Source organism: Mauremys reevesii, linkage group 3 (genome assembly GCF_016161935.1).
Source record: "Mauremys reevesii isolate NIE-2019 linkage group 3, ASM1616193v1, whole genome shotgun sequence".
Classification (NCBI taxonomy): Eukaryota; Metazoa; Chordata; order Testudines; family Geoemydidae; genus Mauremys; species Mauremys reevesii.
In genome coordinates, this window is record NC_052625.1 from 65,804,964 (window position 1) to 65,832,526 (window position 27,563).

At 41.5% G+C, this 27,563-nt stretch overlaps 1 protein-coding gene across 4 annotated transcripts in view; it reads right to left on the reverse strand.

Moving 5' to 3' along the window:
- The window catches only part of TTC27 (tetratricopeptide repeat domain 27), a 193,895-nt gene that overhangs the window by 29,108 nt on the left and 137,224 nt on the right, over positions 1 to 27,563 (reverse strand). For all 4 annotated transcript variants that reach the window (XM_039531879.1, XM_039531878.1, XM_039531877.1 and 1 more), the window contains 3 exons: positions 18,035 to 18,262; positions 3,671 to 3,769; positions 1,757 to 1,809 (listed from right to left, as the gene is read on the reverse strand). In XM_039531879.1, the coding sequence (XP_039387813.1) occupies positions 1,757 to 1,809; positions 3,671 to 3,769; positions 18,035 to 18,262 (380 nt within the window). The remainder of the gene's footprint in view (positions 1 to 1,756; positions 1,810 to 3,670; positions 3,770 to 18,034; positions 18,263 to 27,563) is intronic.

The following is a 27,563-nucleotide window of genomic DNA, read 5'->3' on the forward strand; positions in this document are numbered from 1 at the left end:
AAAAGCACCTTTGGGTTTAAATCTCCTCATGCAGTTTGGCCATATATATTGATATTTTCAATCTTAACTCTGAATTCTGCCAACAAATGACAACGCAATCAACATCTCGCTGCAGTTGTAATCGATTTTTGAAAAATAAAATAGCTTTTTAATGCTGAGTTATTACAGTGGAAAGAAATATGAAAATGATTATTCAATTAACAGCACATCAAAAATATTTTCCAACACTTAATATTTTTGTCTATGTTAAGAATATAAAATACTTTGCAATTTTGGCACAAGTTTTTCTTGATACCATAAAACTGAAGTCAAAGTAAAAAAAGTAAAGTAGAACACATCGCTCAATAGTGACTTTGCCCTATGCTGTAAACGGGCAGGTGGAAATCATTCTGATGAAGCATACTTCTAATTATTAGGCATAGGACAATGCATACAGCCCTTGAAGTGCCATAGCATGCCTTGTAGGTTGAGAAGTAGGAGTCAAACACCAACATCTGCTGACTGGAAGAGGAAACATTTTGCATTAATATACCTCTGAATTAAAACAGTGCATTCTGAGTGACCACATAACCACACTATCTTGCGTACAGGTTGTCCTTTTTAGCGTTCAACAGGGATAACGAATAAATAAGTAATTGTCTGATTCAATCTTCCTGATTTTGATAACTGATTGTGAAGTTCCTTCAAGACACTTCCACGAAGGCACCAGGAACTGAAGAAAAGGACATTAGGTCAAACAAACTAGGTATCTGTTTATTTCTATTCCTCATTTCAGCCTGGGTAGTCATTCTACCCCTTGCTTTCTTCTCTTTGTCTCTCCATAATTATGTCTAAATGTCTCAGACTTATTTATAGCATTTGCTACAATGCATTTTCATGGCAATTTATTTCATGTGTTTACCACTTTGTGTGAACTCACTGTTGTTCTCCTCATTTTTATTTCATTTCATGAAAGTTAAACCACATAAATTGTTCACAATGTCAGTTTTTAAAACAAAACCCTGGCAATTTCAATATACCGATACTTTCATGCTTCTACTTTTCATTCTAAAGTTTTATTCTTTTTTGGTAGAAAATATAATGGGACACAGTCCAAGTACAGAGTATTATCTCAATTAAATTGTTCTTCAATATTAAGCCCTTGCAAGAATATTACCAAAAGGTATCTATAGGGAACTTTAATATTACAACAAGTCAAAATACAGAAATAAGAAATAAGTCTGCTTTGAGAATGGGTTTCCTCTACTAATGGTTAATTTGGAGGGAAAAGAACAAGCAGACTATTATGAATCTCCATCTGCTTTTATGATATGAATAGTAAACTACTTCTTGTTCCCTCAAATCTCATAAGCTGAATACAGCATGAATCAATACAGGTTTGACTATATCCTCTGTTTTAAAATGGACACATCTTTTTTGGCTTCACAGTCCAATTAATTTCCATTTCTAGTATGAATAATTTTGATTCATTTGTACTTAGTGTATAATAAGTGATGAATTATGAATTTGAAAATATCAGCTCCAAATTATTTCTCTTTTTAAAAAGCTAATTAAAAATATTTTTCTCCAATTGAAAGGTGATTAATTTCTAATTAGTATCACGGTAGGAAACCTAATGGGAGACTAGACTGAAGGGTAGAGGACTAGCATTAATGAGTAAACCACACTGTGAGAATAATCTCTCAGTGTTAGGAGAAAGGAAATCAGAAATATTTATTTTGGAAGCAGTATTCTCTAAACCTTTTGAAGTACTTACTTCTGTTTCAATCTGATATATGCAGTTGATAAATTGTTCCAGGCCTCAGCATTCTGCAATTACAACAGAGGAATAACTTAACAAAATCAAAGACATTCCACTTATTTGGGAAAAATCATTTGAATAAAACAAAAAATTATAATAGATTTACATGACCAATTTTCTTTATCCTATACATACATTAATAAATGCACATACATATTAAATATTAAGGTGGCAATAACATTAATTAAAAATATAAAATGTGCCTGGTAACTAAACAAAATGATAGCAACAATCAGAAATACAAGAGAAATGGTTAAATTAATTCTGTTCTGGCATTGAACATATTGAGTCTGATTCTGCTTTCACTTACACTGATGAAAACCTGGAGTAACTCCACTGACGTCAGAGGCGTGACAATGGTGTAAACCCAAAACAAGAACAGAACCAGAATATTTCAGCGAAATTAACTTTGGGGCTGACGGCAACAGACTTACGGACCACTGAAGGCCCCAGTGTTTTGCAGGCTTAGTTTAGACTTAACTAGTATAATGGCCTTGTGATAGACTTTTGCACAGAGTGAATTTCACCTACTGTGACTAAGGGTATGTCTACACTACAAGTGCTACAGTGGCACAACTGCAGTGCTGCAGCTACACCGTTGTAGCACTGTAATGAAGACACTTGCTACGGAGATGGAAAGGGTTTTTCCGGTGCTGTAGTAAATCAACCACCAGAACGAAGATAGCTAGGTCTACAGAAGAATTCTTCCATCGATGTAGCAGTGTCTACAGCAGGGCTTGAGGACAGGCTAATTACGTCTCTCAGGGTATATAAATTTTTCACACCTCTGAACAACATAGCTAGGTCAACCTAAATTTTAGGTGTAGACCAGGACTAAGAGCCCAATCCTGCATCCTTTACTCACATAAGTCCCATTTAAGCCATTAGGAAATCAACAGGTCTATTCCTGTGCATACAGACAGGACTGAGCTGTACCAAACAAGTTGGAATGATTTCCATAAAAAGTTGGTTTTAATTTATAGTTTAACAATTCATATTCATGGATAGAAAAAACGCACAACTGAGTTATATTTCAGATTACACTGAGATAATTTGTTTTTTAAAATTATTATTTATTTATTTTTAGTAAAAATAAATGAATACCGTCAATATACTTCTCTTGAAGCAGGGAGGATGAGATAGAGGTTTCTACTCCTCAGGCCAGACCTGCTGATAGAACAGTACAGGCCAACATACCCTTGTGCAGGCTCAAAGCATTCTTCCCTACATAATTTACACACAAAAAACAATGGGAGTATAATCCTGCTGGCATCTTGTGAGCCTGGCAATGGTGGACAGACACCTGCATGATGCACACCTGTAAAGGGGGATCCCAAACACCTCCCAGTTTGTGGGAGATTGAGTTCAATCTCAAATTTAGTCCCAAAGGCCAATTATCTGCCATTTCTTTAGTGAGTGTTTCTAACTGAGATTAGTTTGCCACTTCCACAGAAAGATTAATTAAGCAGCACAGCTGACTGAAGAGTGCAGGAAGCTCCTTTAAAGTCTAGAGTGGACTAAGCATTTTAACAAATTATCTGTTTAATAATATGCTCCTTCACTTCTAATTTTTTTAATCGAAAAGAACTTGTGCATTATCTGCTTTATTTTAATGTTGTATGACACCATAAAGGACTTTACTGTGTGTGGGTGTGTGTATGTATATGTATAAAATAGAAAAGTCAAGTATCAAGCAAATATTTTTGTGATGCTTGATGAGAAAATACATCCTTTATGAACAGGGTAAAAATTGAACAATTAGAACTAAGACATGAACCACATTTTTTTTTGGGGGGGGAGGAAGGTTTACTGGTTGCTTTCACAAACTATTAGATGAGCAAAGATAAATCTTCAATAAATTGTACATACGTCAGGTTCCAACGTCACACAGCGCTGAAATGCTTTGGCAGCACCGTCATAGCCTTCCAAAGCTAAATAGGCACAGCCCAAAGAAAACCACACACCCAACTGAAAAGAAAACAAAGAGAAAGGGAATTCAGTATGTATGTTCTGCACAAAAGAAATTAGTTACGATTCCTCCATGCTCAAATCCATACATTTCTTGGTGTTATAAGGGATTGCACTATATGTAAGGCCCTTCACTTCCAGTTTTTATTTTGTTTAGAATTTTTTTTTAGTGTTTATTGCATTTGAAAAATTGGTGAAAATTAACTTCAGAGTTTTCTGGATAATTATTGGGGTTAATGTTGGGGGACAGGGGAGAGGGAAAAAACAGAGAAAACTAAGTAGTGAAAGCAAAAGAAGTTTACTGATGTGATTAATTTTTTTCTTTTAAAACAATTTACAGTTGTTATGCTGTAGATAAAGGGTGTCAGTGTAAATTCTGAAAGTCCTGGGTAGAATAGGCTTTCAGTATTTTTTTCAAAATGCCTGTTCAAAAGTTCATTCTCTTGCAATCTTGGATGTACCTGAATTTAGAACAATATTCTTTCCACATCAGCTGAGCTAGGCAGGACACTGAGGATGAGGGAAGCAGCATAGCTCAAATCTGGGAAGTTGGTGTGGTGAATTTTTCAGAATTCAAATGGAGTGGTGCCGCCATTGGCTGGAGAAGGCATCACCATGTAAGTATGGAGTTTGCTTTTCAGGTTAGCCCTTTCTTCATTAAATGTATTATCAGAGACCACACTATTACAATGGTGGTCAAACAGCACAATAATTTTCCAGAATGCTAATTCGTTCTTAAAAGCCTCAGGGGACACGAGTGACATAGTACTGCATGAAAATTGTGGAAAGCCTTTCTGAGTATTGACCCCTGACTGGCAAAATGGACATGAAAGGATTAATTTTTTTCTAGAATCTCCTCAGATGTGCTTTTGTGCAAAGTTCTGCAGTGACACTGTTGACCAAAGTGCCATATGCTTCTGTGTTAGAGAACGCCGTGTCTGCTGAAAAACAAGATTCCAATTTATTTTATACTTCATACAATGACTGAAGGGTTTTGATCAAAATTTGAGTTTTGTGCAAAGGATTTGCCTAGTTTCTTGAGTAGCTGCTTGAATTTTCAGCTTTTGCACTGCTGAACTCTTCATAATCTTACAGCTGAATGAGGACACTCCATGCCTTCTGAACACACTGTACAACTAACTACCGACAATACCATCTTTTCAGTACAATGGCAATCGGAAGGCTGCATTCAAATTTGTTCTCTTTGCAGACATTACAGAAGATATTTTTCATTTTAATGGAATACCAAAAAATAGCACAAGCTTCAATTATTAAGTTCCTTAAATTAGCCATTTCTGGAATACCCACTGCATGAGAGAGCAATGTACAGTAGATGACCTTGGCAAGACAAACAAAGCAATTCGGGTTTTTCATTCAGCTTTACTTCCTGTGTTACCTTCACGCAGTAAGAGGCAGAGCAGAGCAAATATGACTTGGTCAGGTTGATTGAATTTGGCAGGGATTTTCACAGCCAGGCAGAACTTTCACACAGAATCTCTCAAAAGACCATCACCAAGGCCTAACTGTTGCCCTGAGAAGCACAGGGCACAGAGAAATTCACTCATCATGTCATGTCAATCTTGATTTTTCTTCCATGCCTGTGTGAATATTGCTTCCAATGTACATTTACTTCTGTTTTTGCTTTCTTCTCTTAGCCTTAAATGTAGTATACTTTCCAAATGTTCTTTAATCTGGTGAGCCCAGGTATCAACTTCTATGGCACAACATGGGCAGTGCAAACATTCAAACTCACTCCTGTTCTGTTTTTCTTTTTTAAAACTTAAGGTTGTTTTTTTTTATATTCTGAAAAAGTCGAGATGTAGTTTTTCGGTTTTGATCAATGAAAAGTGGAAGTAGTTCACACTGTGAACTGATGCTTAAATGAGGCCTTCTCTGCACACAATTTAAATACACAGGGCAGAGAAATTCAACTCTGTCTCAGAAAAGGCCTACCCCAGCAACTAAAATGGATTGCTATCACAGAGAGAACAGATGGTAGGTGAGGGGTGACTAATATTCTTGGAGGAGCAGTGGGCAGGAGACAGGGGGTACCTGGCAGAGGAGGGGTGTCTGGTACTCTCTAGGTACAGTGGGTGGGGGGGGTGTCTGGCAGAGGAGGGGGTGCCCAACATTCACAGGGGCCCGTGGATGGAGGAGGGGTACACAGTATTTCCGGGGGCTGCAGGAGGGCCACTATCCTCCCTTTCCACATGATATGCTCTCAGAAGAGCTGGGATCAGGTGGGGACTCTGTCTATATGATATTTAGATATTCAGATATAACTTTGTATTACCAGAAGTAAAATCTTCCAAACAAAATATGGAGCAGTTTTTTGTCCAAAGTTTTTAACAATTTTGGTATACAAAAGTATAAAATATATGGGAATTGCTTCATTCTCCACACAAGGTTTGTGCTTACAGTGCACAGCACCAATGCACACTCATTTAGAAAAGCAAGCGAGTAACACTCAAAAAGGTTTGCATCTTTTGTTGTATTTTGTGAGAAAATTATGTTCATTTTTGGTTCCTGGCTATAAATATCATTGTTAACGGTAGAAAATTTGTTTTGCAGTACAAAATTACATTTTCTACATTAAAATTTTGGATAATTAAAAATGAATTATAGCTGCAAAAGCTATGATGTTACAATATTAAATTTTCCCACTAATTACAATTTTTGAAAAAAACCTAACATTTTTAGAGAGAGAAAACTGCCCAAATAATATGTTTAGTTTTCTTGTTCTGAATGCAGCAAACTTTTGTTGATAAGCTTCAACTAGCATTACCTACAAACACACCTCTAACCCTTTTTTGTGCAATAATTAGATGTCAAGGCACTGCTTAAGTGAGTAAAGACACTACTGAACCCTGAGGGTATGTATGCGGGTATGTACCCTACAGGGGCCTCTACTCACCCAAGCTGTGTCTCTCCCTTGTCTATACTGCTATTTTTACCAGTGTAGTGTCCCGCTGCTGAGTCTTTCCCCACCGCAGAGAAACGTTCCAGCAGTGGGAAAACTCTGTCAGCAACCTGCTGTCTCAGCCTTTCCCTGCCACAGGGAAAGACTTCAGCAGCAGGGAAACGCTCCCCCAATGCCGCCCCACTGCCAGATCCTTTCACTGACAGGTAGCTACACACCATAGTGTGGGCACAGTTTGATTTTCACTGTGGCATGCAACTACCCGTACCCTATATGCCGCCGCAAGAGGTGTGCAGTGTAGATTTAGTCTTTAAAAGCCAAAGAAGTGAATGCTCTTGCTAATGTCTGAGTTGGTCAAACAGTAACTTTTCCAACAGCAGCAAGTTAAGATAAACATTACTATATTTCAGAATAAGTAATCTGGTTTAGATACTGAGTCCTAAATTCATTGATAAAACATTTTCTGCGGTCCTTGCTGGTTAAACACATCCATAAAAAAACAAACTGGATTTCAACATTTCAAAACATTTTATAATCAGCTAGGGAATTGTTCCAGATTCTAATATCTAGCGTAAAAAGCCTCCATCATTCAAAGTGCCAAGATAAGAATAATGAAAGAAAAAGTCACTATTTTTCTAGGAAGGAAAAAAAATTGTGTCAGATTATGTTAGCCTTAAATCATACTGTGTAGCAGTATCTTATTCCACACACTGTCCTTTTGATTTCAACATAACTACTTGTGGAGGAAGGTTTTTATGTAGGTAAAGATATCACAAACAACCTTGTAACAAAATTAACACAACAGGTCCATTTTCTGCTGGTCTTGTAGCAAGCAGTTCTGACATTAACCTAGGCTCTCACTATGAAAGTATAAAAGTTATTTGTACATACTTAGCGTTACCATTTGCAATTCAGGGCACAGACAAGGTCAGTGACCAAAAGCTGGTAGCTCAAATGAGCGTTGCATCAGGAAGCTCATTATGATGTACATTTCTATCCACACTAGTGTCCTACTTTCACTTCGTTGGCCCCACACCAGTCCAACCAGACCAGTAATTCCCTGTTGTTTGTTAATATTAAAATTAATTGATTTTATTCTTTCAACATTTTCAGTTTTCACTGGGCTGCAGATATCTGTATTGAAAAGACACAGAGGCCTTCTACATGTCATGGAAGGTAGGTGGGTTTGACAGCTGACAGTTGAGGCTTTTGGCATTCAGGACTGTATGGGAGTTGTTTTTGACACCTACAAAGCAGTCGAGACTTTTGGTATTGGGGAGGGGCTGCATCTCCTTTCTCCCACTCTCTACATTTTTGGCAGGATAGAAGGTGACTCTAAATGTGGGACATAGTAAGATTTGAATTCTTCACTCCTCATCCCAGGAAACCTTATTAGCAAGAACCACCCAACCCTGCCCAACATATGCAGGAACACCTAACAATAAAAGTAGTACATTAGCTTGATCTTTCTGCTAAAGTGATCATCCATGAAACGTTTAGCTATGCTGACACTGAAAGTATTGTTAGGTTTCTGAGTTAACATCCCTGGGAGACGAAAAGGGAAATTCAAACCTTTCAGGCTCTCTGCAGACTTAGGCAGACATTATTACATTGGTTTATATTTAGTTCACATTTTAAGGCAATCATTGGAGCCATACGGTCTACAAACTTGGTTTTTAAAACCAACGAAAGCTTAGATTCTGGAAAACAATTATCGGTGCTTTTAAAATGAATTTATAAAAATCATTGCAGAAGAAAAGTTTGGCACTACTACTATCAAGGTTGCCCAATACTTCCTATTGTAAGACCCATTTTTCAGTTGCTTAGAACTTTACAACATTAACTGTTTTGGCTGAAATTTTTGAGGCTGGGTGTCTCCCCCAGCGGAATCTTTTTAGAAAAATTTCAGCCAACACTGTTCAGCCATTTCTGAAACAGAGGTTAGGGGAAACTATGCTGTTTTCCCATGTTCAATCCAGAGGGGATAAGAGCTGGACCTTGGGTTGGGGAGGGAGTAGATTGGTATAAGGAGCCTAGGGGGAGAAGACTAGGACTGGAGGCTGGAAGTGGAAGGATCGAGAAACTGGGACTGGAAGCTGGGGGATGAACATGGGACTCACTGGGCAAGAAGACTGGGACAGGAGCCGGGTGGGAGCAAGGAGGTGGAGAGAGAAATGAGAGAGATCTGATGAGGAACCAGAGAGCGAGGGGAGAACTGGAACTGGCTGGGCATGGAGATTGGGAGTACTCTGATTAGACAAGGAGATCTGAGAGGGAGGCTGGGACCAGAAGCCAATGGAGACAGGGAATGTGGGCACAGGGGTGGCCACAGGCCAAGAAAGAAACAGAGATCCGACAAGGAGCCAGGAGGGTGGAGCTAGGCTTGCTGAGCAGTGAGACTATGGCTTGGATGAAAAGCCTGAGGAGTGGAGACTGGGACTGGATAAGTGAGGAAAGTGAGACAGAGGTAAGGAGTCAGGGGTGGGACAAAGACAGCGACAGGTTGTAGGGGAGGTGGGGGGAAGAGACAGAATGGTCAAGCTTGGGGAAAACAGGCAGAAGAATCAGTGCCTCCTAGAGCACAGTTCTCTCAAGAGCCTGGACTGGAACACAAGATTCATGAGTCTCAATATTCCTTTGCTGTACACAAATATCTGTGAAACCCACTGGCAATATGTTCCATCCCAATCTCATGCTATTTGACAGGGTTATGTAAGGAAGGAGACTATTGTCTGCTTCATTTGTTGCAGAATCTGGAACTTGTATAGTGAATGAGGCAGCGGATTCATGTAAAGAAAGGACAGTCTCATGATTAAGACAGTTGAATGCTGCCTTGGAAAACTGGATTCTCTCCATGCCACAGAGTTCCTATATGATGCTAGTAAGTCACTGACACCAAATTTTCTATAGGCAGTCACTAACTGTGCATTCCTCATTTTCTGGGTACCCAACTTGACACCCTGTGGGGTCTGTTTTAAAGCACTGGTGAGCACTCACAACTGGAGCTGAAGTCAATGGGAAATGTGCTTTGAATGATTTAAATACTACGTATTTTGAAAAACCAGGTCCTAGGAGTCTCAATTTGGGCACCCAAACTTCTTGACCTTAATTTCTGTGCCTCAGTTCCCTCTTTGTAAAATGGGGGTAATACCCCCTTATTTCACCAGGGTATTGTGGAAAAAATAATCATCATTTATGAAACACTCAGATACTATACAGTGATGAGCGTCATAGAAAAGACCATGAGGAAATTAATTGTGTCTTGATAGCAGGGGTTGAATAGTGTACAGTAAATAAGACACTGAGCCACACACTGAACAAAGAGAAAAGAAAATACTGAATAGCTACCTAGTAAATAAGAGACCTTCATGTACTTTTAACATAGTTTGTGTGTGATTATATATAAACTGAGAAGAGCTATTTGAAAGGACAGAAACTTAAAGCACCTAATAAATATGTTGTTCAGCCTGTATGCTGGGTAAATTAAGGAGACATGGGCTGCAGTGTTTTCTGGGTGATGATGATGCACACTTTATGCCTCCATTTCATTATATCTGGGCAAAGCAGCCAATGAGCACACTCAGTATCTGGGTCGATTTAAGAATCTCCAGGAGGTTGCAACTGTTCCTTTCAGATACAGACCTTGTGACTATTATCCATACTTCTGTGTCACTTCTAGATTAAACTATTAAAAAGTACTCTGTATGGGGCTATATCTTAAAATAATCTGGAAACTGAAGCTAATACTTAATTTACCAGGGAAATAAATTCTGCATCTCACTGAGAGCATAAGAGATCGGTGCTCTATGATTTGCACTCGCTGCTTGTAGGTTTCTAGGTGGAATTTAAAAGGGAGATTTTCAAGACACATAAATTTTCAATGCAAATTAGATGCCTGATTTCTATATACATCTTTGAAAATCTCCCCTTAAGGAGTTGGTTTTGACCTGTAAATTCTAAAAAGCTTAGGACCTACCTACCTTAGGTGCTCCTCAGAATCAAGTCCATAGGCTTTAGTAATGGCCATTCTGACTACTACAGGAAGCGGCCTTTGAAGTTTTTATGCCTCTTTTGTGACCCCCATCAAAACCAATTAATGAATCAATTTCCTTCGATCCTCTGCTGTACTGAAGTAACATTTATCTATCCTTTGAATATCTAGAAAGAGTACATGTACCTTCTCCGAGTGTTTCTAAGGTGGGTAATGACATTTTTGACTAAGATGAAAAGTGAACAAGTTGCTAGTTTAGAGACGCATTTGGCAGTATTCTGTGCAGAAAGAATAAGAATTCCACTTTATTGGGCAGGGCATCAAATCGGACTACTCTACTGGCTGATGTAATAATTGCTTTGAGGAAAGTGACTGAAAAGTAGCGTAGGGCAAACTTTGTCAGAGGTTCAAAAAATAATTTTGTCAAGGCTTGTGAAACTAGATTAAAGTTCCTTTTTGGCACTAGTTTGTTGGCTTGAGGTCCAAGTCTCTCCACTGATTAGAAAAACAGAGATAAGAGTAAACTGTGAAGACTCAATTGAGGGCAGATATCATCATATGATGGTAATTTAGGCTCAGATCTGTGTTATACCCAGGAAATCCAAGGCAAGTTTAGAATAAAAGTTCAACCCTGTTTGTTTACATAAGTTACCTTTGCCCACTGCCACTCGCTACAAGGCTGGCTGATTTTCAAAGGGAGATTCTTGAGAGTAAGACTTTTACTGCTTTGTTTGAAGCTTTGAAATCCAGTTGCAGTCGATGGCAAGCTGACTTCCAGAGAGCTATTGATATCTGACCTATTTGCACGCTATCTCAAATCCATGCAGGCTACCATGAAAAGTTATATCAGCCACATGATTTGGTCTGCCACTTCCAGAAAAGTGCTTGCAGTGTTGTTATAGCCATGGTGGTCCCAAGATAGTAGAGGGACAAGGTGGGTGAGGTAATATATTTTATTGGACCAATTTCCATTAGTGCAAGAGAGCACTTTGAGCTACATGGAGCTCTTCTTCAGCTCTGGGAAAGGTACTCAAGTGTCACAGTTAAATAAAGGTGTTAACTCAATAGGTGGAAGAAGTCTTGAGGCTTCTCAAGTTTTCTCAACTATCAACCTTCCTCGCCTTCTAATTCACATGCTGTAATTCTATTGGTGAAGTGAGGCAGTCGCATGAATGGGATTGTATACGTATCAAGAGTTCTCACTGGCAGATTACTTGGCTGCCAATTGTCACCGGAATGGCCACAACCCATTGTAGCAAGACTCTGGCTGTGGAAATGTAAGCCATTTCTAACCTCAGTCTCAAAAACCTGGTTAGAAAGAATAGTCAATTTCTTTATCTAAGAAATCTTTGGGAACACTGGACTCTGTCCACAGAAATCAGGTAGTTTTTGATCAATGCTAAAAAGGAAGAATAGATTCTTAGCAACAGAGAATGTATCATTTATGTAGTTGAATCTGTCATACTTTTTGGGAGGAATCTACATTTCTTCCAAGATATTCTGGAACAGAGAATTAACTTTTGGAAGGATACATTTTAGGCAGATCTTTAAGAAGACAATGGAGTATGAAAATCTTCAGTATCCAAGGGGGGGAGGGAAAGATACATCATTTTGTCCAACTTGTCTCAAACAATTTGCCTCTAAATCTTAGGTAGAGCATCCTGAGGAACAGGAAATTTCTCTCTCCTATATGGAGGAAAGCTGCTCATTTTTATTTTTCTTGGATTGGCTTTCATTTAAAAGCTTTTTTCGGATGGAATACAAAAAATGAAGAGCACCTCTCAGCAGAATGCTTGTTAATTTTATGCTTTAAGGAATAAAACCTGCTGCCCTTTATTAACCAAAACTCCTTGTGCCTTAAGTGAGAATTTTGCCTGAATAATACCAGCTGAATTTGACCCGAAAAGCTTTTTTTCCCTTTGCATTTCCTGTGGGAGACAGGGACCAGGAAGACAAGAATGGATCTTTCTTCCTTTTTTAGCTTCTAATGTGTATATAGTTTCAGTGACCTTGAGTCTTTGTATAAATGAGAATCAGCTCTGACTCACTGGAATCAAACATGTCATTTAAGCACTGAATCACTTCAGGATTAAAATTCTTAATGCTTCAGGGAAATATTTTCCTAGAGGAAGAAGGATGATTTGTTTGTGCAGAACTACAATTAGCAGTGGTGGTTTTGGTACGATTCTGTGGAAAGACAGGAGATTTGGAGGAGGAGGAATTTTCTGCCATCTTCTCATGGACCTGGGGAACAGTTATGAGAAGCACAATATACAGACATAGAAGAGGGGAAAGCATATTTAAAATATCTACATCCTTTATAGGACAGACATTACTGGAGTAGGCATCACACATAATAGTAGCCAAAAAACTGACGCTAGAGAAAATGTACCTCTGTATACAGCGGGGTAAATGTGGGTGGGATCTGACAAGCCACTCGCCTTTGGAAAGAAAAGCGGAAGTCCTGAGTTGCATTAATTGCAGACAGAGATTCTGTCATGCAGAGAAATAGGAAAATAGTTCTATGAATGTCAGTTGCACCCAAAAATAGAGGAGTAAGAGAAACTAATTACCACAATATTTAGAAAGGTGAGGTTGGAGAAGAACTGTCAAGCTACTCAAAACTGATATGAAAGATAGTGTTGCAGTCCAGGTATGCAAGAGATCTGGGCTCAATTTCTGGCTCTGCACAGACTTTTTTGGTGACCATAGGCAGGTGATTTAATACCTGTGCTCACTTTTCTCTCTATACAATGGGGATAATATCACTTCCTTTCTCCCAACCTGTCTGTGTCTTGTCTATTCAGATTGTAAACTATATGTTCATTCAGTGCCTAGCAGAACAGTGACCTGATCTTGACTGAGGCCTTTAGGTACTACTCTAATGCAAATTACCACCACCACCACAAGCACAGCAGTGATCATGAGTAAGGGTACAATTCTGTCATGGAGGCCATGGATTCCATGACTTTCCAGGACCTCCATGACTACTTCTGCATCGGCAGGGCTGAAGCAGCTGTCAATCCCACAGACGCTGGAGCAGCGGCCCAGGGCTGAAGGGGTGTGGGTGTGGGTGAGAGAGAGAGAGGAGAATCGGCCCCAGGGCTGCCGGAGCAACATTCCATAGGGCCGCCAGAGCAGTGGCCTGGGGCCATCCATGGGGCAGCCGGAGCAGCTGCTGGAGGCTAGCCCCTGCACCACTCTCACTATTAGCCCCCTACCTCCCAGGTATTTTTTAGTAAAAGTTAGGGACAGGTCACAGGCTTCTGTGAATCTTTGTTTATTGCCCGCAACCTGTCCCTGACTTACTAAAAATACCTGTGACAGACACTTAACCTTAATCATGAGTAATTCTAATGGCAGACAGAGACCAAGATACTGTACTTCACTTCGCAGAGATTGCTGTAGGAAGATTAAATTGTTTCTGTATGTCTTAGAAGTTGGACAGAACAGTGCAGAAGAACAGTTTTATTCAAATTTCCGCCCCATCAGAGAAAATGGTTACAAACTGAAGACAGACTTTAGAAGGCAGACTGTAAAATGGAACAGTAAGGCTGCCAGCTGCTTCACAGATGAAGGTAGCTTAAGGTCACAGATGCTGAATTACTGGTCTTATTTCTTATAGATGGCTCCAGAACTCTCTTTAGCACAGCTGTCTCTGTGACAGTGGGAAGATCTTAATCAACAATCTTCCATATAATCTGCATTAGAACAAGCTTTTGGTATTGCCAAAATAAGCAGGTGAAATGTGTTCTGTGCTTTACCTTATAATGCTTGAGAGTTATGCTCAAGCATTTATAGATTTCAACACCAAAAATGTAGGATTACTGATACATCAAGAATGCTTTCAGTATACTGTGAGACAAACAAATGTGAAGATTTAGTTGAAAAATAACTTCAGTGGAAATTATTCAGTTTACTTTAGTCTCATTTGTTAAAAAAAACAATTTCTGTTGAAATACAAGTTTTTATCTCATCAAACAATTGTCACCACATGTAATAAAGTTTAAGGAAGAGCAACTGCCACTGGCAATGCATTGTTTTCATTTTCCCTGTTAAGTCAAGAGAGAAAACAAACATGCTATGGAGCAGGAATACAAATCTCAGAGCAAGGAAACAGATGCTTTCTATTTTTTGGGGGGGGGGGACAGAGGGGGTGAGAGGGGTGTTAAAAAGAAAACTAGCCATATTTAAAGAAGCTTATCATATTAAATTTCTGAAAACCTCAATTAATTCTCCTGTTGTAGTACAGGAGCTCTTTACTAACAATTTACTATTTTTCTTTAGATGCCAGGTAACATTGTTCACTAACCTACTTTCAGCCAAATTACTACAGAATAGCTGGAGCGAACTGCCCAGAATACTTTAGCACAACAAACCTTTCCAAATGAGCTGCAGGTTCAATTTTAACAATGAACTTCTAGCGTCTCTGAAGGTCTCAGGCTGGAAAGTAAACTATTTAACATTACTATCTCCATTCTATCTACAGAAGTGTGCTTTTACTCAGACTTTTAAATTTGCTTGCAGGTCTTTATACTTTTATTTCTTGGCACAATGACATAAATACAGTGGTTCCCAAACTTTAACAACCCGTGAACCCCTTTCACTAAAATGTCAAGTCTCATGAACCCCCTCCTAAAAATGAGTATGTCCAGGGATTTTCTCCCTTACCTGAGGATAAAGTACAAAAGCAGTGATCTTGGAAGTATAAAATTTGTTTTTATGACATGCTTATTACACACTATTATTTATCATTACGGTATTTTATTACATTATGAAAACGGCAACACTCTTCCAAGATCTCACTTTTGCAGCTTGTCACTTTGATTAAGCCTGTTATAAGACAAGGCTCTTATGTTTCATCAAGGAGTATCAGATGTGAAACAGCACGAAGGTATTTAAGAAGCCAACTCAACGAGTTCCTCCTACACAACATTCAGGTCTTGAGCAGTCCAGGCAAACAACTCACGTTACACAAAACTTAAACTTGTTCTTCATAATAATTTTAAAAACAATACTAGCAGCCTATTTAATTTTAAAAACAGCAACAAAAAATCCACCTCCCTTTCAATTTCTTATAAGGCGTCTTGAAGTTTAAATCTTCTCAGTGGGATAGATATGCTTGCTTTGATCTGCATAGCTCTTGGAAGTCCCCGGAGCTCCCGGCTGCTGGCCCTGTGGTGCCTGGGATCCCTAGGGACAGCTCTGTCTGCCATTAGAGAATTTTTTCCCCCCAAGAATCCCCGTAACATTTCGTGAACCCCAGTTTGGGAACCACTGCACTAATACATTCTTTTCTTTTTATTTTCACTTAACTTTTTCAGAAAATAAGGTGAACACTCAATCAGAAACCTAGTTTGGCCTAAACAGTTAAGTGCTTTGATTACTACAGATTGCTAATTAGCTTGTGGATAAAATAATCAGGGTCTATTAATCTTTTTCTTCAAGGTTCTCAATCAACTCTTTGGAATGTTGCACCTTTCTCTGTGCTTTCTTTTACTGTGCTAGCAACATTTTCAAAGTAATTTTTTTTTATTTCCTACATGCTCGATGTACCTCAAATTTCTAATTTTCAAAAACCCTCTAATGCAGCTCTACTGTGTTTCTCTCCTGCCTCAGTTAACAGCCTCATCATCATCTCAATTTATGAAAGTTCTTGCTAACTCACAGAGATGGCTCAAGTCAGTCACAGATACCGGCTCTGGAGTGTTTTTCTCTTCCTCGCTTTCACCCCTGAGTGATGAAGTCCACCTCCCACCCACCTTTTTTTTTTTTTTAAACTCAGATGTGGTATTCTCTCCACTGCTCTTCTTGCCTGGCATTCCCCTTGGTTGAATTCTGTCTATCCATATGACCAAATTTCTCCCAAATGTACACTTTTCCCAACCTCTCTCTCTTTCTCATGTTCTTTGGCATCTTCTTTTAAAGCTTTTGGTTACACGATGACAGAGGTACCAGAAATCATAATCTGGAGAATTTAAAGGATAAACTACTTTACTGCTTGTACCCGTTAGTAACCTCTTTTCTCCAACTGCAGGATCCCCTTATTCTCACAGCAAATCAAGGCCTTTTTGATGGTGCTCACTCTTCCCTTATTCCTTGTGGTTGGCTTTGTGAGAAGATCCCAAACTTACTTCAATCTCCTTGAACCAAGAGATGGATCTTTATTGCTTGGGAAGCTCCATTTTGCTTTCCCGGACCTTTTCAGCTTATCTGTTTGGCTTGCAGATCTCTTCATAAAGGACCAGAATGGGGTTAGCTACTGTACAGAGGGAGGGATAGGCCATAAGATGCCAATCTTGGTTTGTGCTGTTCATGCAGGCCTATTCATAGCCAAAAATCCTCAAACTCATCCAAGAGGAAAAACTTTGTTGGTCTAGAATCACTACCCAGCAAAGAGATGTGCAGAAGAAATGAGTCCAAGGAAGGTCTTATGGGGTGTGAGCAGTGGGTGTGTTCCCCATGTTTGTTAAGGAGCTCTAGGAGTCATCTACGAAGCACTGTACCTGCTGGGAAGTGGCAGCTCTAATCCATTCCCAATACAAGGCATTAGCTATGAGACAATTCAGCCCTGAACTGAAACATCAACATAAATGTTTCTAAATCTGAACGGATTTAGCAGCACCCATAAGCCTGTCACTACCTAAAATAGTAGTACATTGCAGCAGAAGCTGCTTCCTCAGTAGGTAAACACTTCCGGGTCCCTAGTCAATACTGAGACTTAATTAATTATTACACAAATTCATTAATACACAACAACTCATTAGTGTATCAGCTGCATTTTTAGTGCAATTAGCCAGGATCTTCCAGAGAGGTTTGTGTCACCAACTCTGCCATGTAATCCCATCATTCCATATTGGTATAAAGACAACTCCAGTTCCTAGGTTTTCCCTTGATTTAGTTCCTACCACTCTCTTTCACGGGATTCTCTACTGAAAATATCTATATGGTCTATTTTCTTTAACTAGGATGCAAGACAGTCAATGAAATTTATAAATATATTTGTGTTTAAAAATCTTTTGCCAGCGGAAAAGGAGGGAGTGTCTTGGCATTTTGGGGACAGTGGGGATGCAACAAGCCAAGTCTCAATTTTGGCAGAAGGCCTGCATAGGAAAGCTTGTACATGTCCATTCCCTTATTATGCTGCTTCTAGACAGAGCTCTTAGTCTCTCATCTTAAAGATCATCAATATTTACCACATTAATAAATTAATAAAGTTAAAACTGATACTCTGACCATTTGTGAACACAGTTAACCTGTTTTTAAATGTTGAAAAACATTAAACATTAAAAACACAACAATTAAAAAGTAAACATCCTAACTTTAAAAACCATATTTGTTTTTCTTTCCCAACCTGCATGGGGTTAATCTTCACCGAACGTTCGAAGCACTCCACGCATTCTCTGAACTCTTTGTTGCGAAGATGGAGGAGGCCCTTGGAGCGCTGAGCCCGGGCACTGCGATGCTTAGATAACTCCCAAGCCTTGTCATAGTATTGGTGATCTTTAAGAACATCGCCAAGCAAGCAATATAATCCTGGTGTCTCCTTTTTCTCTAGCTCTCGCCTCAAGACTTCTTCCGCCTATTATAAAAACAAAAAGGAAATGAGACTGTAGGGAGGCGGTGCGGTTCCCTGGTACCCCAGAAAGGGACAAGCTCCGCCAAACACCAGGGTGGGCGGAGCCAGAGCACTCCAAGCCCGTCCCCCAGAGGGTCAGAGGCTGGACAGGAAGTATAAGAGCTCAATCCCAGAGCTCACTCAGGAGGCAGCTGCTGGAGAAGCCAGACACCTCCGGCCCAGCTCCCCGCCGGAGAGACTCCAGCAACCAGCAGCAGACCTGGAGACTGGCTTGACCGGCCGCCACTTTCACAGACCTGTGTGTCGGAGAGTAACTGAGCCTACCTCTCGCCAGCTACCCCGAAGGGTCACTGACCCTACCTGTCGCCAGCTACCCTGAGGATCCAATGGTGATCGACCTCCCTGAGGACACCACCTTGACCCAGGTACCTCCAGAGGGGGAGCTGGGGAGTAGCCTGGGGACAGCCAACCTGAATCTGGCTGCAGCACAGCCGGAACTCATGTCAGCATGTTGCGGCCAGGATCCCCCCAGACACAGCAGTGGGCCTTTGGCCACTGCTAGGGCCCTGGGCTGGGACGCAGTGGAGTGGGAGGGCCTGTGTCCCCCACCCCCCGCCACCCAATGCATGGGTGGCAGTCTCCCCCTCTCCCAGGCCGCTTGGAGCCTGGGTGTGCTATTTACCTGTGTTTGCTCGGCCCTGCCTGAGACTTGGACTCTTTACTCCCCCGCCCTGACCCAGGGCCTGGGCTAGTTATCTGTTAATTGTTATCTGTGTGTGTTCAGCCCCCTGCCGGATGGCTTGAGCCAGGATTCCTGTGGCCTGATTCCCCAAGGGGCTGGGCCAGGACCAAGGGAGGCGGTGTGGGTCCCCGCCGCCCCAGAGAGGGACGAACCCCGACTAACCCTCTCTACAGAGCCCCTTAATAGGAGAATCCATGGTCAATCTAACCATATACTACCATTGTCACTCAGATTTTACACCTTAGCAGTTTCTTACATAATCTAACAAGAGTCAAGAAATCTGAAAAACAAAACAGTATCTTGAACAAAGTCTGTGTCAGAGATAAATCTGTGAAAAAAATGCTCCATAAGTTCTTTTATATCTTGTAAAGCCCAAAGACTAACATTTAAGTGCTGTTGTTAAAATTCTGTTCATGTCTACATGATCCTTAAGGCATGATTTACTTATGTTAAATCCTAAAGCCATATTCATTTTCATTGCAACTCTAGTGTGGTAAAATGAAGTCATTTCAGAGATGAAATTTTTTCAAACTGTTTTTCAAAGAAGTCAAGGTGAAATGTAAACTCTTACATTTTCAGGCAGAGGACTATTTGGAGATAAAGCACAGGACGACTATGTGAAAAGGAGAATTCTTCCCCAGTAAAATTTTGAAATATGGTACAACCTGGGAGCACCTCAGTGTCAAAATGGGATTAACCTTTACTTCTTTGTACTGGGAAAAGAGTCACTATGTCAAAGCCGCAAATAGCTGTTCCCCATTTCATGCCTCAACTGTATCTTTTGCCCAATGAGCAAATACCAACCCTGGAAATCCAATCTGTATCTCCTACATGGTAGTGCACTGCCGCTACTACTAGGCTACTGACAGACCCTGCCTGCTTTTATTCTTCTTTGTTTGAATCACCTTATTAAGTATCCTCAATGTTTATTCCGTTTTCTGATCACTAATTTGTTCCCTCTGGAGGTAATGCTTCCAACATGTTTTATGTTACCTCTCTCTTCACTCCCTCTTCGCTGTGGCTGCTACTGTTCTACAAAATGTACAAATAAAAGCTATATTTTCGTCTAAATGTAGGAAATAAAAATATACTCAGAAATAAGTAAGCATTTAAAAAGCAAGCTTCAGAGGTTTTGCAGGCTTTTGGAAGAGAGGATACACGCTGGAGTTCCCACAAGACCTTTTAAAATTGAGCTGCCTACAATACCCTTTATAACTCTGCCTTACTCTCCTCAGTGCCAGGTTCCACTCACTCTCTAACCTCAAAGTTTCAAAAAGATACTTTCCCCTCCTTAATCTCACCGATAAATAAATAAATATCCCCCCTTCCAAATGTAACCTCAACACATAACACACAGATATTAGCAGCATCATACAGAATTCAATTTAGTGTATGCTCTCTATTTGAAAGGATCAGTTTGAATCACATGAGATTACAGCTAAATCCAACAAATCCTGCCACAGAGCCAAGTTTGAGCAGTTTATTATTAATCACATCCTCCTGCAGTATGTCACTCCATCTACCTAAGGCAACTGCACTGTTGATCTTCATGTAGGAATGATTCTTCCCTCTCCTGTTCTAATGAAAGCTATTTTCCTGCCCCATATTTGCATAATCCCTAGGGAATTCAGTCAGAAAAAATGGCTGATGTGTGTGCAGTCTTCTACTGCCCCTTCCTCAATCTTGGGCATACAGGTTAATTTTGGACTATTGATGAATTTCAAAGAGCCCATTCAGAAATCTTCAGAAAGAAAGAACCCTTTCAAGGGTTTCACTTTGTTGTGAATTTTTTCATCTCTAATATATTAACAAGACATTCTTGCTGTCATCTATGGTAAATGAAGATTTAGCAGAAACATAACAGTCTGCAAATATTGGAAGGGCATAAACATCAAGAAGGGAGAGGAATTGTTTAGGGTTGTATAGGAACATAATTGGAAAATATGGTACCAAATTAAGAAGCAGAAAATTGTAGGCTGAGTCTCAGGAAAAATTGCTAACCAGTAAGAGTTCTTAAGCAGTGGAACAGTTTTCCAAAGGAAGCTGTGAAGTCTCTATTACTTGAGACATTTATTATTAGACTGGGAAAAGGATGAGAAAAACATACCTTCATAAAGAACCCCGAACTGGCAGAGGGAAGGACTAGATAAACAATGTTTCCTCCCACCTCTAATTTCTATGACTAGGGTGACCAGATGTCCCGATTTTATAGGGACAATCCTGATTTTGGTTTTCTTTTTCTTATATAGGCACCTATTACCCCTCACCCGCGTCCCGATTTTTCACACTTGCCCTCTGGTCACCCTATCTATGACTATGATTAAATGAATAAATATTGACAGCTGATCTCAAAGATTAATTGTTCTAGAACAGAGAGAATTACACAGTTAAAATAGTTGCAGTCATAGCAGGCAGCATCTGAAAGTACAGGCTTTTTTTTTTTTTTTTTTTTTAAACAAGACAAATTCTGCTGTGAACAGCAGCTACGAGGTGAAAAGGGCATTGCATGCTGCTCCTTTACCTCATCCTGTGTAAGTCACTCCCAAACCCAGGTCTCTGTATGGTAGTGCCTAGTACTGTTATACATTACACAAACAGCCCAGCCATTCACTAATTACATTTTACATGTAAGTGCGCAAAACCAGTATGTTTTGGCCTGAATTTGCAGGGATTCATTGCCAACATAAATATTCCAGCTTGGAGATAAAACAGAATAATTAAATATACAATACTTTGGCTGTTCACCTCCCATATATATTATGCAGTTGGATTTTCATCCTCTCTTTGTTCCTCCAATCTTCACAGGACTAATGCAAATGATTCTTATCACAAAGTCACAAATTTATCTGGATTTTAAAAAATGATTAGTTTGTTTGCTCATATAAATCTGGATAATGCTTTAAATCAAGATTTCCCATTATGCTGTGCATTTTTGTTAAGAGCAAAAACTGGTATCCTGCTCTTTGATAGGAATTCTGGTTCTGTAGAAAGAAAAATATTGGAAGCAAAATCCTTTATGTGGATCTGAGTGGCGATTTTCTCTTGGTAAGGCTATAATTTAGATAAATGAAGTGTAATCACTATGTGAGAGATTCATTTCATAATTCTTAATCATTAACTAAATTTGTAAAAACTTTAAATGTTACATAATTAGCAATGAAATCTAAATAAAATGAACTTTTGAAAAATATATTTTGAGCATGTCCCCAAGCCATAGAACAAGCTACTTTTCTTAATCTTCACAAAACTTCTTAAATTTAACTTTAGAAAAAGGTTAAATTTAACATGGTAAATAAAAACTAAAATTATAGTTTAATAAATATTGCTGATTTAAACAAGATTTGGTTACAACTAAATGGTTTGGACAGGAGTGCCCGCGTTGAACTGGAATGAAAGCAAAAGCTCAGTTCACTAGACACATATTTAAAACACGAAGAAAGATATAAGAGCATGCACTTGCTGTGTTGGGATACAACAATGAAAACAGAGTATTAAGTATGCAGAGAGAGAACAACAAAGAATGTTCTGGTAGCTAGAAATGCACAAGTGGGATAATTCCTTTTTGATCCTCATTGCAGACTCCCATGTACCAAGCTTAACACTGCCCCAGAAATAGGCTTCTCAGCCTCAAAATGTCCATCTGTGTGTCTACTCATCTGCTCTCTCCTTTTTATAGACCCTATTTTCTTTCCATTCATGAGTCTCCATCACTCACTCATTATACTACAGTCTTAAATGCTGTATATTTTTGTGCTTTGGACCATCTAATTTTAAATATATCCTAAAATTAAATTTTCATCATTTCCCTTGGGCGAGTGACCATATTTCCCTATGCTGAATACAGGACACCTGGCAAAATTGCTCATATTCAAGCAAGTTCAACGGCAAGTTCAACTATGCAGTACAAATGTTCAAATTAACATCAAGCTGACTGAGCCCGTTAAAAAGAAATACTGCATAGTTGGATTCTTTTTATTTACCTTCTTATCTTTAAGACTTTAGGGTTCATGAGAGGTGACAGTGTGTGTGTGTGTGCGCGCCCCTCCCCTCCCGGTGCTCTCCGCCCTCCATGCCTAGCTGGGCCCCCAGGACAGATCTGCCTCACCTGGTGCCGTGTCTTCCTGAGGCAACACATGGGGGGGGGGGCGCACAGGATCACACACTCCTGCCCCCGCCCCCCAGATTTCTGCCAGGGTTCACACCAGAACGTGGCCAGCAGCAGCCTTTCGGCACTGTGCGGGAGGGAGGGGCCGGGAGCTGCTTCCAGCTCTGTGGGGGGGAGAGGGATGACCTGGCCTGTTTTTTTTTTTTTTGCAGAGCTCATCTCTTCTTCTCCACCCCACCCCCTTCACCCTCAGGTGGCTGGAAGTAGCTTGTCCCTTCCTGCTCACACAGTGTTGAAAGGCAGCTAATACTTCCAGGCTGCTGATGGCCACCGACATAACCCAGCCACCTCCTGTCCCCTGGCTACAGTGTGGGCAAGAAGGGGTTAAGCCATAAGGATGCATTGTGCACCAGGGCCCAGGGAACCTGACTGTAGGAGCTACAGCGAACCTGGCCAGAGAGGTGGCTCAACAGCAGAGGGTGCCTAGGGAACAGAGCAGGGAAGGGTGGGTGAAGAGGTTGCTAAGCCGCTGCCTGGGGGGCTGCTGTGGAGCCTGCAGGGTCAGGGCACGAACGGGCTGGAAATCGCTTCCCCCCCGCCACTCCACAGCTTACCTGAGGGGTGGAGAGGCCAGCACTGTGCGGGGCTTTGGCATATGCAGGGCTTGGCTCCTCCTGGCCAGTGCACCGGGCCAGAGGGTCTTGAGCTTTCCTGGGGCACCGGCCCAGCCAGAGGCAGTAGGGGAAGGAAGGAGCCTGCTGGCCCGGCTGTTGATGAGCTGAGTGCTCTGACCAGGGGCTGGTTCTCCGCACAGTGCTGGGAGCGGGATGTGCCCCGTCCAAGGGGATATGGAGGAGGAGCAGTGGGGCTGGGGTGAAGGGGCAAAGCAGGGAGAGGACAACTAGAGGGGGGAGCACGTAATGGGACAATGGATGGGCAGCAGAGGCAACGCATAACTGGGCACTGTCTGGAGCCTGCCCGCGCTCACTAACCGCTATGGAACACAGCCAGTGCCAGCTGGAAACGGGATTGGGGCGAGGCTCTGCTGGCCTACAGCTGGCATGCAGCGGGGGCTGTGCTGATGGACCAGCAGGGGGAGCGGCCGGCCCCGTATGCTGCAGCTTTGCCCTGCCACCAGCCCTGCACAACCACCCCCATTGTCGGCCACTGGATCCTCCCACTCTCTGTTGGTGGGCAGGCAGCTGGCAAGCAGGGATCCGGCCAGCAGCAGAACCCACCAGTACTGATTGGCGGGGGGGAGGAGGAGAAACAGGACAGAGGGGGACACAAAATACAGGACAATTTGCCCATTTTTAAGAAAAAGTCGTGACACATGCAGGAAGGCTTAAATACGGGACTGTTGCTTTCAAAATGGGACTGTATTTGACAGTCTACTAGAGCGGTAGTATGACAGAATGGGTTGAACATGAGGGTGGGAGAAGGAAACTCCCAAATTCTAATTCCTGCTTTGGAACTTACTCATTGAATAGTCTGTGTCTCCTCATCTACATATAGGGAATACTTACTTAGAAGCATAGAATATGAGGGTTGGAAGGGACCTCCCTCAAGGATTGAACTCACAACCCTGGGTTTAACAGGCCAATGCTCAAACCACTGAGCTATCCCTCCCCCCTTATCTCACAAGCCTGTTGTAAAGTTCAATGGTAGTAGTTACATTTTCAAAGCATCATGTAAAAGTATTAATTTATTAATTTATATACTAGTTTGATCTTGCCTTGAGGAAGCTTTTCCTGATATTCCATCTCAATTGTCCTGTCTTTCCCCTTCCCATGTTCCTGTGCTCCACAGCACCTCATAATACTCCTTTTCTGCCACAAATTGCACAGGCAGTGTTGTAGGCATGTTGGTTCCAGCTTACACCAGGACATATCAACTCAAAGTGGCACCAGAGCCTGCCAGAACAGCAGTTGCAAAACCTGTAGACATTTCTCTACTGCTGTGATAATCAACAGTCTCCACAGCACACCTTTCAAGATTCATGGGCCCTATGCATGCCTATCACAATATGTGGAATACCTTATCCAGTGCACTAAACGCCCCAACAACTACTACATGGGTAAAACAAGACAATCACTGTGCTCTTGGAGTGAACTCACACAGAAAAATGATAAAAGACAAAAACGTCCTATCGTCTGTGGGGGAACACTTTTCAGAAAGCGACTACTCTCTATATCTGACCTCTCAGTCCTCATCCTTAAAGGAAACCTGCACAACACCTTCAAAATATGAGCCTGAGAGCTTAAATTCATAACTTTGCTAGACACTAAGGGTACGTCTACACTACGGGACTATTCCGAATTTGCATAAACTGGTTTTGTAAAACAGATTGTATAAAATCGAGTGCGCGCGGCCACACTAAACACATTAAATCGGTGGTGTGCGTCCACGGTCCGAGGCTAGCATCGACTTCTGGAGCGTTGCACTGTGGGTAGCTATTCCGTAGCTATCCCATAGTTCCCGCAGCCTCCCCCGCCCCTTGGAATTTCCGGGTTGAGATCCCAGTGCCTGATGGGGCAATAATCATTGTCGCGGGTGGTTCTGGGTAAATGTCGTCAGTCACTCCTTCCTCTGGGAAAGCAACGGCAGACAAGCATTTCGCGCCTTTTTTCCCTGGATTGCCCTGGCAGATGCCATAGCATGGCAATCATGGAGCCTGTTTTGCCTTTTGTGACTGTCACCGTATGTGTACTAGATGCCACTGACAGAGGCGATTCAGCAGCGCTACACAGCAGCAAGCTTTTGTTTTTGCATGACAGCAGAGATGGTTATCAGCCATACTGTACCATCTACCAATCCATAAATTGGTAATAAGATGATCGTGGCTACCAGTCCTTTTGCACTGTTCCATTTGCTGCTGTCATAAGTGCCCCTGGCTGCTCTTAGCCAGGGGCGCAAAAGTCAAAATTGGGAATGACTCCCTGAGTCAATCTCTCCTTTTTGATATCTAAAAATAGAATCAGTCCTGCCTAGAATATGGGCAAGTGTACTAGAGAACCACTGTATCAGAGAACCAGAGAGCACAGCTGCTCTGTGTCAGATCCTGCAGAAATTATGAGCTGTATTCTATTCACATTGGGTGCTTCTGCAACAACCCCACCTGTTGATTCCGTTCTTCCCTCAGCTTTCCTGGGCTACCGTAGCATTGTCCCCCCCACTTGTGTGATGAAGTAATAAAGAATGCAGGAATAAGACACAGTGACTTGTTAGTGAGAGATGAGTGGAAGGCAGCCTCCAGCTGCTATGATAGTCCAGACAGGACAGTAAGGAGTGTGTAGGAGAGGAGCCCAGCATCCCTCTGCTAGTTCAGGGGCACTTGAATCTTTTCTTTACACATGATGGGTGGGGGCTGATGGAACTCAGCCCCCTGTTGCTATGACAACAATGGTTATCAGCCATACTGCACCATCTACCAGGAAAAATTAGGTCCAGGCGCCCTTGATCGACCTAACAGATGCTGGTCATCATGGTTACCAGTCCTTTTGCACTGCCCCATGTGCCAATAGGCTGATGACAAGGACAGATACCAGTCGTATTGTACCATCAGCCAGCCATAGTATGGGGGGAGCAAGGATGTTGGTGTTGAGTGCTGCACCATCGCGTCTATCTGCAGCATTCAGTAAAGATAGGGTGACATGTAAAAGAGTCAAGAGAGGATTGTTTTCCCTTTCACTTCTGGGGGTTGGGTGCGTAAATTGCCGAGCTATGCCCTGACCCACCGCGGACACTGTTTTTGACCCTAGAAGCATTTGGAGCTCAGCCAAGAATGCAAATGCTTTTCAGAGACTGCAGGAACTGTGGGATAGCTTGAGTCCTCCAGTCCATGAGCGTCCATTTGATTCTTTGGCTTTCCGTTACGCTTGTCACGCAGCAGTGCGCTGAGTCCCTGCTATGGCATCTGTCTGGAGATATTTAAAAAATGATTTTGAATTTCGTCTTCTGTAACGGAGCGCTGATAGAACAGATTTGCCTGCCCTTACAGCGATCACGTCCACATTGTCCATGCGGGAGCTCTTTCTTTATTTTGATTTTTAACTGCATCGCCACACGTGCTGATCGGAGCTCCACGCTGGGCAAACAGGAAATATTCAAAAGTTCGCGGGGCTTTTCCTGTCTACCTGGCCACTGCATCCGAGTTCAGATTGCTGTCCAGAGCGGTCAGTGGTGCACTGTGGGATACCGCCCGGAGGCCAATACCGTCCATCTGCGGCCACACTAACCCCAATCCGATATGGTAATACCGATATTAGCCCTACTCCTCTCGTTAGGGAGGAGTACAGAAACCGGTTTAAAGAGCCCTTTATACCGATATAAAGGGCCTCTTAGTGTGGACGGTTGCGGCGTTAAATCGGTTTTACGCTCCTAAAACCGGTTTAAACGCGTAGTGTAGACCAGGCTTAAGAATCATGGACTGAATAGAGACACTGGATTAATGGTTT